Raw genomic sequence first — 16,880 nt, forward strand, 5'->3', positions numbered from 1 at the left:
TAGCTAACCCTGTGATGAATTGGTCCCGGAGCAAGTGGTCTACCTTCCGGAACGCTCCCAGGGCCCCTGGGTCTAGTCGCTGCACTTCATTCAATGTTTCCTGTAGCGTATTAGAGTACTGCATCAGAGACTCACTTTCCTTTTGAGGGCGGTTAAAGAAAAATGATCGAAGCTGGGTCACACGGGCCCGGCCTCCAGAACTCCCCTCTAACAGTACCAAAATTTTCTCTAACGTACTTCTCTCAGCCTCAGGTCGTACCATCACCGTCCGCCTAGCGTCGCCTTCTAGTGCGTTCAATGCCAGTTCTGCTCGTAATGCGGGAGTCAGATTACACATCCGCAGAATACTCTGGACCCTCTCTGCCCAATCCTGCAACGCCATATTACGCCCGTCGTATTTCGGCATGTGCTGGAGTAAAGCTCCTACCGGTACATGCCCTCCCACATTCGCCGCGGCTGCCAAAAGACCCGCACCCAGCAGCGGGGCTGCTGATGCGGTGGGATCATTTCTTCCCTCGCCGCCTCCGTCCATGACAAACACTGAATCCTGCCGACTACGCCAAAATGTAATGACCAGAGGTCCTATTAAGATCCAGTGAGTCACAGACCGAGACTGAGGCAGAAATGAACAACAGTATTTTACTGAAATGGGGATCAAATTACGGTGAAATGTAGAATATAATAAGCTCAAAATCCCCTTAAAAACATTACCATTAATAATTTCACACACTAAGCGCTAGCCGAAAATCAATGCACCGATCTCAGAGATCCCAGTATATGTAAATCACATTTGGGACCCGGAACAAATTTACCTACACGTTAAACTTATCAAACTGGAAAGACGATGTAAATTAGGTGAGGGTGGCCTGATGGAACCTCTGAGATGGCGCACTGAGTATAACTTATCACAGATAATAATACAATACACTAAATTAATGATGACTATACACTTATCACAGGGATACCCGGGTATCTCATAACCTATGGTACCATTAAACTCCAATGTAACTTTACACTGGTGTGTTTCCGCGTGGGCTGCAGCAAGTCCAGAAAAATAAAAATAAAACTTTGGCGCCAAAAATAAGTACTTATTGTAAAAAAAAAGAAAACAAAGTTTGGCAGCTATCAGCCAATGCCAGAGTCACCTTTCAAGCACTTTAATTCTGGAGCCTCAGGGTGCAGTCTGGGGATCACTCCTTTCCAGGGCTTGTCAGAATCCTTCCAATGGGGATGACACCGGACGCCGTCTCTCTTATCGCAGTCACTCACGGCCTTACTGGACATCAATCACTTGCTCTGTCAGGGAGGGAAACATCTCCTCAGCTTCTCCTCAGATGCTCTTTCAGTTGGACCCAGGTCCGCACAACTGGATCGCTTATCACACAGTGATCTGGTATTGTCTTCACAATTTCTGTTTCCCTTCATTCTCCTCAGATGCTGTCACTGGCTCTGTTCACCAACAAGTCTCTTGGTCACCAACCGGGGCTTACAACCAACTTTTTAAGGCCCATATTGCTTCACCTACTACGTTTTCAAAACCCGTTGCCATGGACACCAAACTCCCTCCTCGCACTTCCTGGATCTCCACAACTACTTCCTGTTTATCGCTCAGACAGACAGGCAGACTCTGCAGGGTCCTAATGCTCGCCCTGTATTGTCATAGTTCACTCTCTTACACACCCATGCAATGCTAAAGAAATCCTGAAAACATGCACTGTTGGCGGCCCTCGAGGACTGGAGTTGGGGAACCCTGGTCTATGAGATTGTGGAATTGTAAGGCTATGTCCGCACGCAGCAGTTTTTTGTTAACAACAAAATTGATCCTTCTGCGTTTTTTTTCTTTTGTGAAATCAATGGCTGAAAGGGCTAAAAAACGCTGGACAAAAGCGCACAAGGAATTGACATGCAGTTTTTGTGTGATAAAAAACCTGCAGACAAAAAAAAAAAAAGCAACGTGCGTACAGCAAGTCTGATTTGTCACAGACTTTGCCGGAAAAGAAAAAAGACATGACGTTTTTGGCCAAAAACTGCACCGAAAAACGAGGCGAAAAAAAAAAGAACAAACAAGACGCAGCATGGGCATGGGACCTAAATGATACTAGCATTGCAGAAATGGCGCTGGATATTGCTGTGCACGTTGTGCTTAAATCTCTTATCTCACCTAAAGCCATGTGCGCACGCTGCGGATTTATCCGCGTATTTCGCTGCAGAAATGCTGCAGAAAATGTTTATAATATTTCTGCAGTTCTTCTCCAGCAAAACCTATGGGTATAAAAAAATGCTGTGCGCACACTGCGTTTTTTTTTTATACCTGTGGCTTTACCCGCGGAATAAATGTGCATGTCACTTCTTTTCTGCAGGTCCTTGCGATTTTGCCATTAATTATTGGTAAAAAACCGCAGGGACCAACCTGCGGCAAAACCACGGCAAATCCGCACCAAAACCACATGCGGATTTTGTTGCGGCTTTTTACCGCAGGTGCAGGATTCTTTCACAGGGGTCCGGTTGTTCCTTAAGAAAAAGTAATTTTCTAGTGAGCACATAGCCTAAGGCTCCTATTACACTTAAGGTCCACAAGCACCTCAGACTAACGGAGGCCGAAACCAATGATGTCGACATATTGGGCCAATAGTCTGTGTGTGGGGGCTCCCGACTGTATGGCAGTGCCAGGTGAGACAGCTGCCAGCTGAATGAGAAGGCTGCCAGCTGAACAGTTGGCCAAACCATCGTTGGGTTGTCCGCTATCTAAAGTGTTTGGGATTTAAGGTCCAGTCACACTACTTACCAGCGATCCCAACAACGATAGGGATCGCTTTTAAGTTGCTAGGAGGTTGCTGGTGAGATGTCACACTGCGACGCTCCAGCGATCCCACCAGCAACCTGACCTGGCAGGGATCGCTGGAGCGTCGCTACACGAGTTGCTGGTGAGCTCACCAGCAACCAGTGACCAGCCCCCAGCGCCGCGTGGAAGATGCTGCGCTTGGTAACCAAGGTAAATATCGGGTAACCAACCCGATATTTACCTTGGTTACCAGCGCACGGAGCTACACGTGCAGAGAGCAGGGAGCAGCGCACACTGAGCGCTGGCTCCCTGCTCTCCTAGTTACAGCACACATCGGGTTAATTACCCGATGTGTGCTGCAGCTACATGTGCACAGAGCAGGGAGCAGCGCACACCGCTTAGCGCTGGCTCCTTGCTCTCCTAGTTACAGCACACATCGGGTTAATTACCCGATGTGTACTGCAGCTAAATGTGCACAGAGCAGGGAGCAGCGCACAATGCTTAGCGCTGGCTCCTTGCTCTCCTAGCTACAGCACACATCGGGTTAATTAACCCGATGTGTCCTGCAGCTATATGTGCACAGAGCAGGAGCCGGCACTGACAGTGAGAGCGGCGGAGGCTGGTAACAAAGGTAAATATCGGGTAACCAAGGACAGGGCTTCTTGGTTATCCGATGTTTACTGTGGTTACCAGCCTCCGCAGAAGCCGGCTCCTGCTGCCTGCACATTTAGTTGTTGCTGTCACACACAGCGATCTGTGCTTCACAGCGGGACAGCAACAACTAAAAAATGGCCCAGGACATTCAGCAACAACCAACGACCTCACAGCAGGGGCCAGGTTGTTGCTGGATGTCACACACAGCAACATCGCTAGCAACGTCACAAAAGTTGTTCGTTAGCAGCGATGTTGCTAGCGATGTTGCTTAGTGTGACGGGGCCTTTAGCCTCAGCAATTAAAGCAAATGCTCGCTGTATTTCTTTATCACCAGAGAATCACTTAGTAAGCCAAAAGATAGATTTTTGTGTACTCACCGTAAAATCTCTTTCTCTGAGTCTTCATTGGGGGACACAGGACCATGGGACACAGGACCATGGGTTATGCTGCTGTCACTAGGAGGCTGACACTAAGTAAACAGAAAAAGTTAGCTCCTCCCCAGCAGTATAACCCCTGAGCCAGAGGCGGACTCAATCAGTTTAGTGCACAAGCAGTAGGAGGAGAACCAAACAATCCGGAATAAGACAAGGAAAAAACCTTAACCAAATAGACGTGCGACCAATGGCCTGGGAATAAGGCCACTGAGGCAACAGACCGGTAAAATGTAACTCAAACATAACACAAGCAGGGTGGGTGCTGTGTCCCCCAATGAAGACTCAGAGAAAGAGATTTTACGGTGAGTACACAAAAATCTATCTTTCTCCATCGTTTCATTGGGGGACACAGGACCATGGGATGTCCAAAAGCAGTCCCTGGGTGGGAAGAGAACCATCACCGGAGATCGGTAGGAAACCGCTACCTCCAGTCGGGCTTGACCCAGACCTACAATTACCTACCTTGTTACAGGTGTGCTACTGCCGCCCGCAAAGATAACGGCAAGACTGGCCACTGCCAAAGCTTGGGTGTGACCTGATAGGAACTAGGAAAGGTCTGCCTACTAGACCAGTAGGAGGCTCGGCAGACCTCGGTCCGTCAACGTCTGTAGTCCAATCATCCAAGAAACTCTCCTTGGACGGTAGAAAAAAACGGCGGAGGTCCGTTTTCCATGCGATAGGCTTCACCTATGACGGAAGGATCTCTATGGAAATCTTAGCCCTGGGCGCCAGCATGCGCCTCCTGGGACCGGCTGAAAAGAGGAACTGCCCTGAAAGATGAACTGACTGTCTGAGTATACCGAAAAGTGCGGTCCGGACTAGGCTCTTTTTAGGCTGAGAGAAGGTACTAGAACCGAACTCGAAACTCCAAACACCTTATCTGGAAGGAAGGCGGGCTGCCTTGGACCGAAGGGAGGGTAGCGGCCGGAGCACCCCCCTTGCCCTACTGGAGGACCTGGAAAAACAGGGGGGGAACAAAGGCAACAAGAGAGAGATGTCCGCCCTGATGCCCCTTGAGACAAGGAGACGGTCACGAGGAGCCCACCTATCCAAACATGTGGGAGTAAGAAGCCCTCGGAAAAGCTCAAACCGAGAGCCGTGAGGTGAACCCATCGCTAGATTAAGGTCCCACGTCACTAGTGGACGGCGATACCGCTGAGCCGGATGGACGCTTCTCTGCGTGAAACACCTTGGTCGTGGGACGATAAGTGATAAGCCTCTGAACTGAAATGACCGCGTCGACACCAGGCCCCTAGAGGGACGCGCTAGAAAGCCGCAACCAGATCTGACTGTCAGCATGGCAGTAGTGCAGGAAAGGAGCGAGAAAGAGAGAGGAAAGAAGATGTGCTCTTTTACCCCCCGGATGAATGCCACACGTGTGGTAATACATTTTCGAGGGAACCAGCTCCCCGGTCTCCAACATTGTCTGCATCCTTCTTGCCAACCGGCCTGTGCGAGCAAGAACCCGGGATCCGCTCTTAAGGTCGGGAAACTTAGGGCTTCTAAGTCCTGGTGTCAGAGCGGGCTCGACACGGAAGAACTGGACGGTCTGGAAAGCGACACAGGGCCTCTGCGAGTGGATTGAGTGACCTCTGTGAACTATGCTCGCCTGGGCCCCTCCATAGCCACCCTCTGCCTCGGTCCCTCTTGAGAAGCTTCGAGATCATGGGAAGCCGTAGGCAGATGCCCAAGAAAATGAAAAAATGAACCGGCCTCACAGCCGGGCGAGGGCGTCGTCACCTAGCGCAGAAAAGGGGGGCACCCTAGGTGCGCCGTTGACTAGAAGCTGGATCGGGGGGCAAATAGGACCACTACTGGAGGTCTTCCTTCGTCGTAGATCTGGCTGGAGACTACCCGGTTGAGGAGCCATTCTGCCTAGGCGAGGCCCCTCCTGCTGAGAAAAGAACGGCCGTCCAAACGTCCACGGTAGGGAAGAGGACTGCTGAGAATAGAGAGCGCGAGATCCGGCCCAGAGCAAGATCTTCTTGACCTCTTCCTTATTCACGACACTTCCTGCGTCTCCCTGGTGGATGATGCACGCCACCGCTGTGGCATGGTCCGACTGGGACCTGATTGGAACAACCTCGCCCCAGTGAAGAAAACGTAACCAGTCTAACCGGATGGATCTGAAATCCTGGAATGCTGAAGGGGAGACCACACATAGGGGGTGTTCCTAGGGATCGTGCTGTGGAAAGTGGACAAGCCCACCCTAGCATAGGAGACTGGTAATGGCTGATGCTATTCGCCAGAGGAGACGGAGAGGGGATCTTCCCAGGGACCGGACACGAAAGCTGGTCCACTAGGAAGGGAAAGGCGGATCCCCCGGGGCCGACGGAGGTTACTTATCCCCGTTCTTCAGTGGGGACCTCTGGAAGGGCAAGGATGAACACCGGTAAGTGTACCACCGCTATCACCTCCCCCAGCCGCTGCGGAGTAACGTATCGAACCTAACTTGGTGCGGGGAAGGAAAAACTACTCCAGCGTGAAGAGTAACTTCCCATGGCGGACTCGAAAAACATGCCTAAGGGGATGATCTACCGGGCCGAGATCTGAAAGGACTCCAACCGGTGGAACAGCTGCCCTAGTAGCGAGAAATGACGATGAGAAATAGAGGCGCCCTGACGGTTGCGGCTCGAACGGACAGGAGCCGAGCGGTGAAGGCGACGATCCTGAGCGTCTGGGCCGATGCTGGGAAGAGATGTGCCCTTCCCTCACGTAGCCTATGGAGAGATGCACACTTCCCTCACGTAGTCTAGGGGATCCACTGGACTAACCTATGTCCGAAGGTATGTTCACCTAAAGGCGGAAGGAAGGTCAGCGACTCTTTAGATGTCGCCTCCGCGATCCCGCTCCTGAGGCATGAGGCCTCGACGTGTGGTCACACTGCTGCTATAGGCTCAGACCGTGAAGCTGTGAAAGTGCCAGGGCTATGATGAGAAGGGACTTACCGAAGATGTCAACCAGTTCTGATCGGCAGATATGGAATGGAGTCCTCTGCGTAGGGAGACCGTGTGGTCCCTGAGAGACGTCACCTTAGGGATGATCAGCCAAGAGGCAACCTGGCGAGTCGATCGCAGGGGGGCATGCCACTTCTCTCCGGAGCCCCTTGGAGAATGAATAAAGAGAATAACAAGACTTACCGCTGGTAACGTCCAGTCTGGCTGATGTCTGTGAAGGAGCAGTAGCTCTGCGAACTATTGGATGTCCACTGACAAACATCCTGGGTCCTCTAGAAAAGTCTTCAAGGAGACCTGTGTGCTCAGAGAGGAGAAGAGAACTATCCTTGGCCTTATGGTCTGACTCACCGTATCTTCCAGGCTAATCGTCATGCGCTGAAGCTCGGCGCTTGCCCGGAATCCAGCAGAGGTGGTACGTCTGGGTCATCCCCAGAGAGGTCGGAAGGCTTCTGGACGAGCGGGAGCTTTGGACCTGGGAATGAAGGAAAAACCAGGGGGAGGCGCCGAAGGCGAGACCTGGCGGGTACGCTTCGAGCAGCGGGTGAGGTCCCTGGTACGGGACTCACCTCCCCCGGTGCGTGCACGTAGAGAAGGACTGTCCGTACCTTTAAGGCTTGACTCACCATCCTTACCCGGCTATTAGTCATGCGCCAAACATCCCGGTACTCCTGCTGGAAGTCCAGCAGAGGTGGAAACGCCTGGGCCATCCCCGAAAGGTCGAAAGACTACTAGAGGAGAGGCAGTCTGGACCTGAGGAGTAAGGTGAACCCTGGGAGCGCAGAAGACGAGACCTGGCGGGTCCGCCTTGGGCAGAGGAAAAGATCCTTAGTACGGGACCCAACTCACCGGGGGGAAGGCGCCAGTCTTGCGGACGGTTACGGCAGAGCGACAGCCCGGGGGCGCAGCGCACGCGCACCCACCCGAGGGACGTCAGCACGGGTATGCGGGGTCTGAGAGAGAGAGCGGCAACCCGCCTGCCGATGCGGGATACCGGTGCGTGCAGTGCCAGGGCCCGCGGAAGCTGGAGTACTAATGTGACAACGTTCGGGGCAATTCATAACTGAGAGAACAGCCCTAAACCAACTGTACCTCTTATGCAAATCAAGAACCCGAATAAGAGCTCGTAAGAGTTAATATACATAATCTATATATATATATATATATATATATATACATATATATATATATATATATATATATGTACATAGAAAAACCACTTCCAGCTTTCCATTATTTAGAACTTATATTGCAGACTCAAACAATAACCTTGAACACAAAGCAAAAAGGGGGAGTCTAGAAGCAACCATGTACTGTTTGTAATATCAAAAAGTATGTCCTTACTAAGAATAAAAAGAGCAATTTACATATTGAAATAAACTGAGCCCATGACAAAAAAACAGAACAACCACTACCGTTCAGTGGCTAATGTTGGCTACTTTTCCCCCCTATGAGTGGTTGCTGTAGCCTCAGCAATCCGCAGACTAGGGAGACTGCTATAATCAGTCTCTTTTTTTTTTTTTTTTTTTTTTAAAATGAATGCTGGGGTGGGAGTGGGGGGGGGGGGGGGCCGAGGATAGCGGGAAAAAACCTCCACCGCCCCCTCCTGTGATGCCTGGGGCTGGGAGGAGGGTGGAGATTGAGCGGCCGGCGGCCAATCGCGCTGCGGCAGGAGGCGGGCCTAGGACGCCGGGGACAAGGCCGAAGCCGGGGCCTAAATTTTGAAGGCTGCCGGAGGATGGAGTGTACCGGCCGGCTGTCCGGTGGCTGCGGCGCAGCTGCGAAGACCGGATGGCGGCAGTGCGTGCGCTCTGTCGCCCGATGCGGCCCGGGGCGTCCGGTGACTAGGCCCAGGCCGGAGCCTAAAAGGAAGCAGCCAGCGCCGGATTATGTAGAAACCGGCGGTTCTACCTGTGGGGGCGGCGGCGCGGCAGCGACATCCGTGCTGGCCGTAGTGCGGACTCCAGCGCTGGGAGAGGACGTGGCCGGGGCGCCCGGTGAGTAGGCCCGGACCGGGGCCCATATTTTGTAACCGCCTGGGGGGAAGGTAGGAGGGGGTGTCCTACCTGGTCGGCGGCGTAGCCTCTGCCAGTGTGCAGGCTGCGGACCGCAGAAGGATGAGGCAGGCAGGCAGGCAGGGATGGTGGACGTTGGTGGGGGCAGGGAGCCCCCTGAAGCAGCGCTGCGGGCCCCATCATCATCCAGACGCGCTGTGAGGTCCAGTCCCTGCTGTATGCCCTTGCACCCTTTGGGGTGATACCGCAGGGTGAATAGGAGGTGCCCCGGAAGGATTAGCCCAGCGTGCCAACCCGGGAGTGGTACCGTGGAATTGGACGGGGGAGAGGGCCCGAGAACTCAAGCTTCTGCGACCCAGGGGAGCGGTACCCACACGGGCTGCGAGGGCTGAGGTAGAGAAACGATACCTGCAGAAAAAGAAAATTCCAACAGATGAGAGCGACGAGCGTCGCCGAGAGAAAAAAGAAAAAATATACGCAAAAAATCAAGTGGCTGAAGAGGGCCCAGTCGGCCCACATCAGCCTCCTACGACACTAAGCAAAAAACTGATTGAGTCCGCCTCTGGCTCAGGGGTTATACTGCTGGGGAGGAGCTAACTTTTTCTGTTTACTTAGTGTCAGCCTCCTAGTGACAGCAGCATAACCCATGGTCCTGTGTCCCATGGTCCTGTGTCCCCCAATGAAACGATGGAGAAAAGCAAATACCAGTATACTGTACCTCAACTGTGCAGTGAAGTACTGTATGAGCTTTTCTCTGTACTCGGACACTATATTGTGCCCTCCTTGCATGTACTCCAGTCTCGCAGCTTCCCACGCCTGAAGAGAGAAAGCACAAATATGCCAATATTGAATAAAATATAAATAACAATCCTTAAAATGTCAATACCATACCTATCTTTATGTTATATGCCACCTTTCCCTATTTTCTCAAAAACTCATAAACCTGTGCACCCACTTGATCCTACACATAGGCATGGTTCCTGTCACTAGATATTTTGGCTACTTCGGGTACTTCTCACGGTTGATGGCCAATCACTACGTTCTCTCCTATATGATGAATGGGGGATAACTTTAATTTTTGGAAATATCCTTTAAGATTTTCATATATCCAAATTCTAATTATTAAAAAAAAAGGAACAAAATATTAGGTATAAACGGGGGGATATATACCCAATGATATAGATAGGAAATTATAGACCATATGTCCCTAATATCCTCTAAATTTATCCCTACCTCTATGCGGAGGTGGCATCCTAAATAGCGACCATGCTTAACCCAGGCAAGCACTATAAAGCCCTATATTCAAAGCCCACTGTAAATACAAATATTCCCGGTAAATGTATTCACAATACAATGTCAAAATATCAAAACAGATTTAATCCTCAGGCCCATAATGTTAAGTTGTGTTTGGGACCTGCAATCAGGTATAAGCTCTAATGGCCACTGTTGTTTTCCATCTTTTTTAGCCATTTGGCTTTCTCCTAGTATATTACGTTTTCATTGTGGATTTACTCCTATATTGTTATTTTGCCCAATCAACTATTAACCTCGTCTTTTTAGTTTATCCCTATAAGTGTCCAATATTCAAAACACTTAAACTACATATATCCCCAGTAAAATGTACAGTATACACAATCTAATGTCAAAATATCAGAACAGATATAATCCTCATACCAAAGCTGATAAATTTAAAGTTCAGCTGCTGATACGGGTCCATAGGTATATGATAAACCATCCCAATTGATAAATAGCCCAATGGTGTTCCAATCCATAAATCGCCCAATGTCTGGTATTAAACAGATAGAGTCCTAAGACCCATGCATTTCAGGATAATTAAAGATGGCAATCAATTATTGATCAACAATAAAATCACCTTAAGAAAAACAGGTGTTCTGAGGGTACTTTGCTTAAAGTGCAAGTGTTGATAATGATCCATAAATACATAGTAAACCGTCCCAACTTGTTTTCCCCCCAGATGATGGGGTTTACCATGGAGCCGCAGTATAGGATGAGATACCAGTAATACAGACTACCATGGGTGCCACATATAATGGTAGTGTGTGCAGATTTCAGACCAATTGATGTGCCAATTCTGGGATGGCTGTGGGCTGCTATTTTTAGGCTGAAAAGGGCCCAATAACCATGGACCTTCCCAGCCTGATAATACCAGCCCGCAGCAGTCTGCTTTACCTTGGCTGGTTATCTAATATGGGGGTAATCCCCTGCTGTTTTTTTTTTATTTACTTATTAGATTAAACACTATTTAGCCTAGTTCAACTGAATAAATTAAAAAAAAAAAAAAAAAAGTCTACATAGTTTTGAGTATGGATCTGGGGGATGTTGTGGGACCACTACACAATGGATTTCGGCAGATCTTCACGGTTTTGTTGTTTTGTTTTTTTTTTAATAAATTGGTCAACGAGAGATAGTGTGAAGGAGTCTTTATTAAACTAATTTTTCCTGTGTTTAATATTACACTTACTAGGTTAGTAATGGGGGTGTCTGATGGACGCCTTTCCATTACTAACCCATGGACTTTGTGCCAGCTGACATCATCCCCAAGAACCCATTACCCTGATTGCAACAGCACCAAGGCAAAAATCAGGAAGAGATGGTGCGAAGGGCCAGAATCAGCACAACTAATGAATGCGCCAATTTTGGAGTGGCTGCAGGCTGTTTTTTTTAGCCTGTGAAGGGCAAAATAATAAATGTCTATAAAATAATAAAGATCTAAACATCACATCATACAGTATGTACAAAAAAATAAAATAAAAAAAAAGTTGTAATATTAAAGTAGATTAATGATCTAAGACATATACAGTGTTAGATCATACCTGGAGATGTTGAAACTGGAGTAGTCCACAGCTATATCTAAGCACAACCATCTTATGAAGGTGAAGCACCAAAAATGTCAATATTGGCCATGACAGCCCAGGGCAGAGCTCCATCAGCTCACATTCACTCACTCCATTGTGGCTTACACTAATCAGACTAAGAATCTGTAATAAAACACAATACAGATAAGTGGATAAGAATAGCAATACTGTCACTGACTTCATTAACGTTACATAGGGAAGAAGAATCTGTAACACACTCACAGATTTGCGCTTTTCTCTTGTTTTATACCATGTACTCAACTTAATAGACATGTCCAAAAAAAGGACATAATAGAGAACAAAGAAAAATACTATAACTAAGACACTAGTTCAGGCAAGTTAAACAGAACAAGAAAGATGTAGCTGGAGTCTTTACTTTTGAAGATGGAAGTAGCCTTGGATCATGAAAACTTGACTCCAAGGGAACCGGACAGGTTCCTCGAATGTCCAAAGCTGCTAGTATAGTGCTATGTATACCGAATCTAATATTCAAATTAAGTCTTTCATGTGCCTTAATAACGTTGCCATCTTTCAAAATATACTTTTATTCCCAAGCTTGACATATTCTAATGAGAGAAGACTAAAGGCTGCTTTACACGCTGCGACATCGCTAGCGATCGCACCCACCCCCGTCGTTTGTGCGTCACGGGCAAATCGCTGCCCGTGGCGAACTATATCGCTAGGACACGTCAAACGGACTTACCTTCCTAGCGACGTCGCGGTGGCCGGCGAACAGCCTCTATAAGGGGGCAGTTCGTGCGGCATCACAGCGACGTCACACAGCAGGCCACCAATAGAAGCAGAGGGGCGGAGAGCAGCCACATTCACGTCACTCCCACCTCGTTGCCGGAGGACGCATGAATGTTGTTGTTCGTTGTTCCTGGGGTGTCACACTTAGCGATGTGTGCTGCCTCAGGAACGACGAACAACTTGCGTCCAGCACCAGCAACAATATTTTGAAAATGAACGACGTGTCAACGATCAGCGATTGGTGAGTATTTCTGATAGTTAGCGGTCGCTCGTAGATGTCACACGCAACGACGTCGCTAACGAGGCCGGATGTGCGTCACGAATTCCGTAACCCCGACGACGCATCGTTAGATAAGGCTGCTTTACACGCAATGACGCAAGTCTGACGCAGAATCTTTTTTTTTACAGTCCTGCCTTGAGTCCTACAATCACACTGGGTCTGAGAGACTCTGTATAGTCCCCATTTTGGTATGATATGACTACTGGAATTCTCATCTATGCTTAAAGAGGACCAACCAGCAGGATTTTGCTATATGAGGTAAAGGCAGTGCCGTACAGGCAGTAAGATACTGCATCCAGGCATACCTGTTATAGAAAGATGTGATGCTCGGCTGATGCAACATCTGTAATCATAGTTGCAGAAATGCACCGCACTTTGACGTGTGCAACATGAGTGGGTCTTTGTGGTGGGTCCTCACATTTATTTCTCGTTCTCTGGCGTCCTCTGGTATACCCCCTTTTCTTTATTTGAATATCAAGCCGCCATTGATGCTGTTGGCGGTGCATGCGCATTGCCACAGTACTCAGGTCTTCATTAAAATGGCGCCAAGTCCACGCATGCACATACTACGATCTCCAGTGCCATTTTATTCAACACACTGCAGTGAAGACTGAGAAGCAATGGCACATGCGCAGATTTTCCTTTTCTTTTTTTACATCTGCACAAAAATGAAATACAGTGGAACCTCGGTTAACGAGTAACTTGGTTTGCGAGTATTTCGCTATACGAGCAAAGCTTGCTGTAAATTTGTAACTCTGTTTACGAGCAAGCTTTGCTGTACGAGCAAATTCCGCACACACTTCCGGATCCGTACTTCCAACGTGCGCTAACCTGCTCTTGCAGTCCGCACAAACACACACAAACACGCACGCACACACACATATTATGCTCACCTTACCTTCCGTTCCATCACTAGCCTCATGGTTCTTGTAATTCGCCGCTACAGGATGTATATCAGATAACCATCGCAATGATTGAAAACTTCCGCTGTCGGCCGCTACTCAAAGGCAGTGCGCTGACCAATCAGAGGCAAGCGGCTCATGCCCGAGAGGTCAGCGCGCTGCAGCGGAAGTTGCGGCATCAGTGGTGTTGGTTACCTGATACACATCCTGTACCGGCTAACTACAAGAACCGGGAGGCTGGCGATGGAACGGAAGGCAAGGCGAGCAGAATATGTGCGTGTGCGCATTTGTGTATGTGTGGAATGGTACAATAGGGGACCAGGATGGGACATTGAACAAGTTGTGGAATGAATTGTCTGCATTCCAATGATTTCCTATGGGAAATCTTGCTTTGCTAGACGAGTAACTTGGTTTACAAGCACACTCCCAGAAAGGATTGTTCTTGTAAACCAAGGTTCCACTGTAATTAAAAAAGTCAGCTTAAAAACACAAAAAATAAGCCATCACTAAGCCCCAAATCCTGAAAAATAAGAACGCTATGGGTCTCAGAAAATGGCACCAAAAGCACTACAAACTTCTGATTTTTTTTTAACCCCTTAGATAAAAAGTAAAAAAGTATACTTGATTGGTGTCTACAAACTCGTATCGGCATGAAGCATCACTCCGACACATCATTTTTACCATATAGTAAAGTCAGTTAATAAAATATCCCAAAAACAATTGCACTTTTTTTTGCAATTATTATTATTGAGTCCTCAATGCTCACCATACTACCTATACACATGATGCTACAGATGTCATATTAAATATTAGTGATTATTTAAGGCTTCAGCTGGGTGCTGGGCTCTTACCTCTCTCATGAGCTCCCGGTCTTGTGCAGTTGGCAGGAATTCCTGCACTGCATGAAGTGCAAGTCGATACAAAGATACCGTATCCTGACACTGTAGGCAAAGTGGCAAGACATCTGTAACATCCCCCATGTTTGCAGCCCTGAACATAATACACATTTACATTACAATTGGTATCCAATGTTGACATCTTTGTAGGAACAAGACTAAAGCAGTGACTAGTCAATCACATATGTCTTCAGTATAATGCTTTCCCCTGTCTCAAATGTAGTGTACTATAGATCACAACAGCAATTTTGCAGCTCGTGAGCTCATACTAAAAAGGTAAGGCAACCATGATAAAGGGGTTCTCCACTACCAGTGGCCTACTGCCAATGGCGTCAGGCCATGCAGCCGCTATGGGCCCATAAGTCAGTGGAGACCAGTGAGAACGCGGGCACAGGGCCCCCTTGCCTGCGCCCCCCCATCGCAGATGCTGATACAGCTGAAAGCAATGATGAAAGAGTGAGCTCCCTCTCTCCTCATTCTCTTGCGGTGTCTGCGGCGCTCTGACGTCTCAGCACAGCGAAGCGCGATGACGTCACTACTGTGCGACGCTGTGCTGAGATGTGCAAAATGCAAGACACTCGGCACGGAGACCGGAGCAGTGGGGGAACCAAGGAGAGGTTAGTATGTATTTAATTAGAGGGTATATGGTAGCCAGAAGACCATGGGGGTGCATTAAACAATATGGGAGCTGCATAATACTATATGGAGGAATATGGGACTCCATTATATTATATGGAACAATATGGGATGTGCATTATACTGTATGGAGGAATATGGGGGCTGCATAATACTATATGGAGGAATATGCGGCTCCATTATATTATATGGAACAATATGGGATGTGCATTATACTGTATGGAGGAATATGGGGGCTGCATAATACTATATGGGGGCAGTATAATACTATAAGACAAATATGGAGGCTTCATTACACTATATGAAGGAATATGGGGCTACATAATACTATATGAAGCAATATCGGGGTGCATTATACTATATGGAAAACTATGGGTGCATTAAATTATATGGAGCAATATGGGGTGTGCATTATTTTATATGGAGGATTATGAGGTGTGCATTATAAATACATGGAGGACTATGGGAGGTGCATTATAAAATATGGGGAATGTACTATAATATATGGAGGCCTATGAGGGTGCATTATATGATATGGAGGATCATGGATGGTGCATTTTAATATATGGAGCACTATGGGGGTGCATTATAATATATGGATAACTATGGGGAGTGTATTATAATATATGAAGAACTATAGGGTGCATTATACTGTATGGGGAAATATGAGGTGTATTATAATACATGGAGGACTATGGAGTGCATTAGACAATATGGAGGACTATTTGGGACCCATTATACTTAAAGAGGGGAGCATTATACTAAATGGAGAACTATTTTGGGCCCATTACTCTATGGAGGATCATGTGAGGCCAATTATACTAAATGGAAGGCTTTGTGGAACCATTATAATATTTGGAGGGCTATGAGGGAGCCTTTATACTTTATAGTTATTTGAGGGTCATTATACTGTATGCAAGTAGATATACAGTGTTAAGGTTTGTGTGGTGTCCATCATTCTGAACGGAGGGCTGTGTGGAGGCAATTACACCACTTGGAGGGATGTATGCCTATTTATACTGCATGGAGGGCTGTGTGTGTGTGTGTGTGTGTGTGTGTGTGTGTGTGTAGGGGGTCCCAGTTGAGGAACTTACAGTGCTGATATCAGCATTCATTGCCGGGGCAGTTGAAGGGGGGTACAGTAGGGTCACCATACTTTGCGTGTGGAGGATACTGTGGAGGAATTCACTGTGGGGTGCAATACAGTATTTGTGGGGCACTTTTGTTGCCATCATACCTTATGGCTGCAATAAAAGGGAATCCTGTGGTTTCAATAGAAGGAAAATTACTTTGTAAGGGATGCAAAGTTGTGAAATTTGCTCTCCTGTGACAAAGGCAAATATTATTATTATGTTGTTTTGGGTTTTTTTGGAGCGGGGGGGGGGGGAGGAGCATAGTTGGAAATTCTGCTATGGGGCTCCCATGATTTCTATGTACGCCCCTGTCCACTACTCAATAATCCTTACAGATTCAATTCAGGGCTCCATAAAAAATGAAAAAAATGTATACTGCTGTTTTCACGATGTTAGTAATTTTATTCCTGGTGAGCCACATGATATTGCAGTGTCATGTGACTGCTGAATCCATTCAGCAGCCACTGATCAGCTACAGATAATCAATATTTCTGTAAGAGTGGGTGAAATAGTAAAAATCAGTGGTCGCTGAGTGGAATAGCATTTCTTGAGCAGTGCACGGAGACAC

At 47.8% G+C, this 16,880-nt stretch overlaps 1 protein-coding gene across 1 annotated transcript in view; it reads right to left on the reverse strand.

Annotated features, from left to right (window-relative positions):
- NPHP3 (nephrocystin 3) overlaps positions 1-16,880 on the reverse strand; it is a 161,634-nt gene that overhangs the window by 45,378 nt on the left and 99,376 nt on the right. The window contains 3 exon segments of the mRNA XM_075315193.1: positions 9,558-9,655; positions 11,674-11,838; positions 14,499-14,637. Of these exon segments, the coding sequence (XP_075171308.1) occupies positions 9,558-9,655; positions 11,674-11,838; positions 14,499-14,637 (402 nt within the window).

This window comes from Anomaloglossus baeobatrachus, chromosome 6, assembly GCF_048569485.1.
Source record: "Anomaloglossus baeobatrachus isolate aAnoBae1 chromosome 6, aAnoBae1.hap1, whole genome shotgun sequence".
NCBI classification, from domain to species: Eukaryota; Metazoa; Chordata; class Amphibia; order Anura; family Aromobatidae; genus Anomaloglossus; species Anomaloglossus baeobatrachus.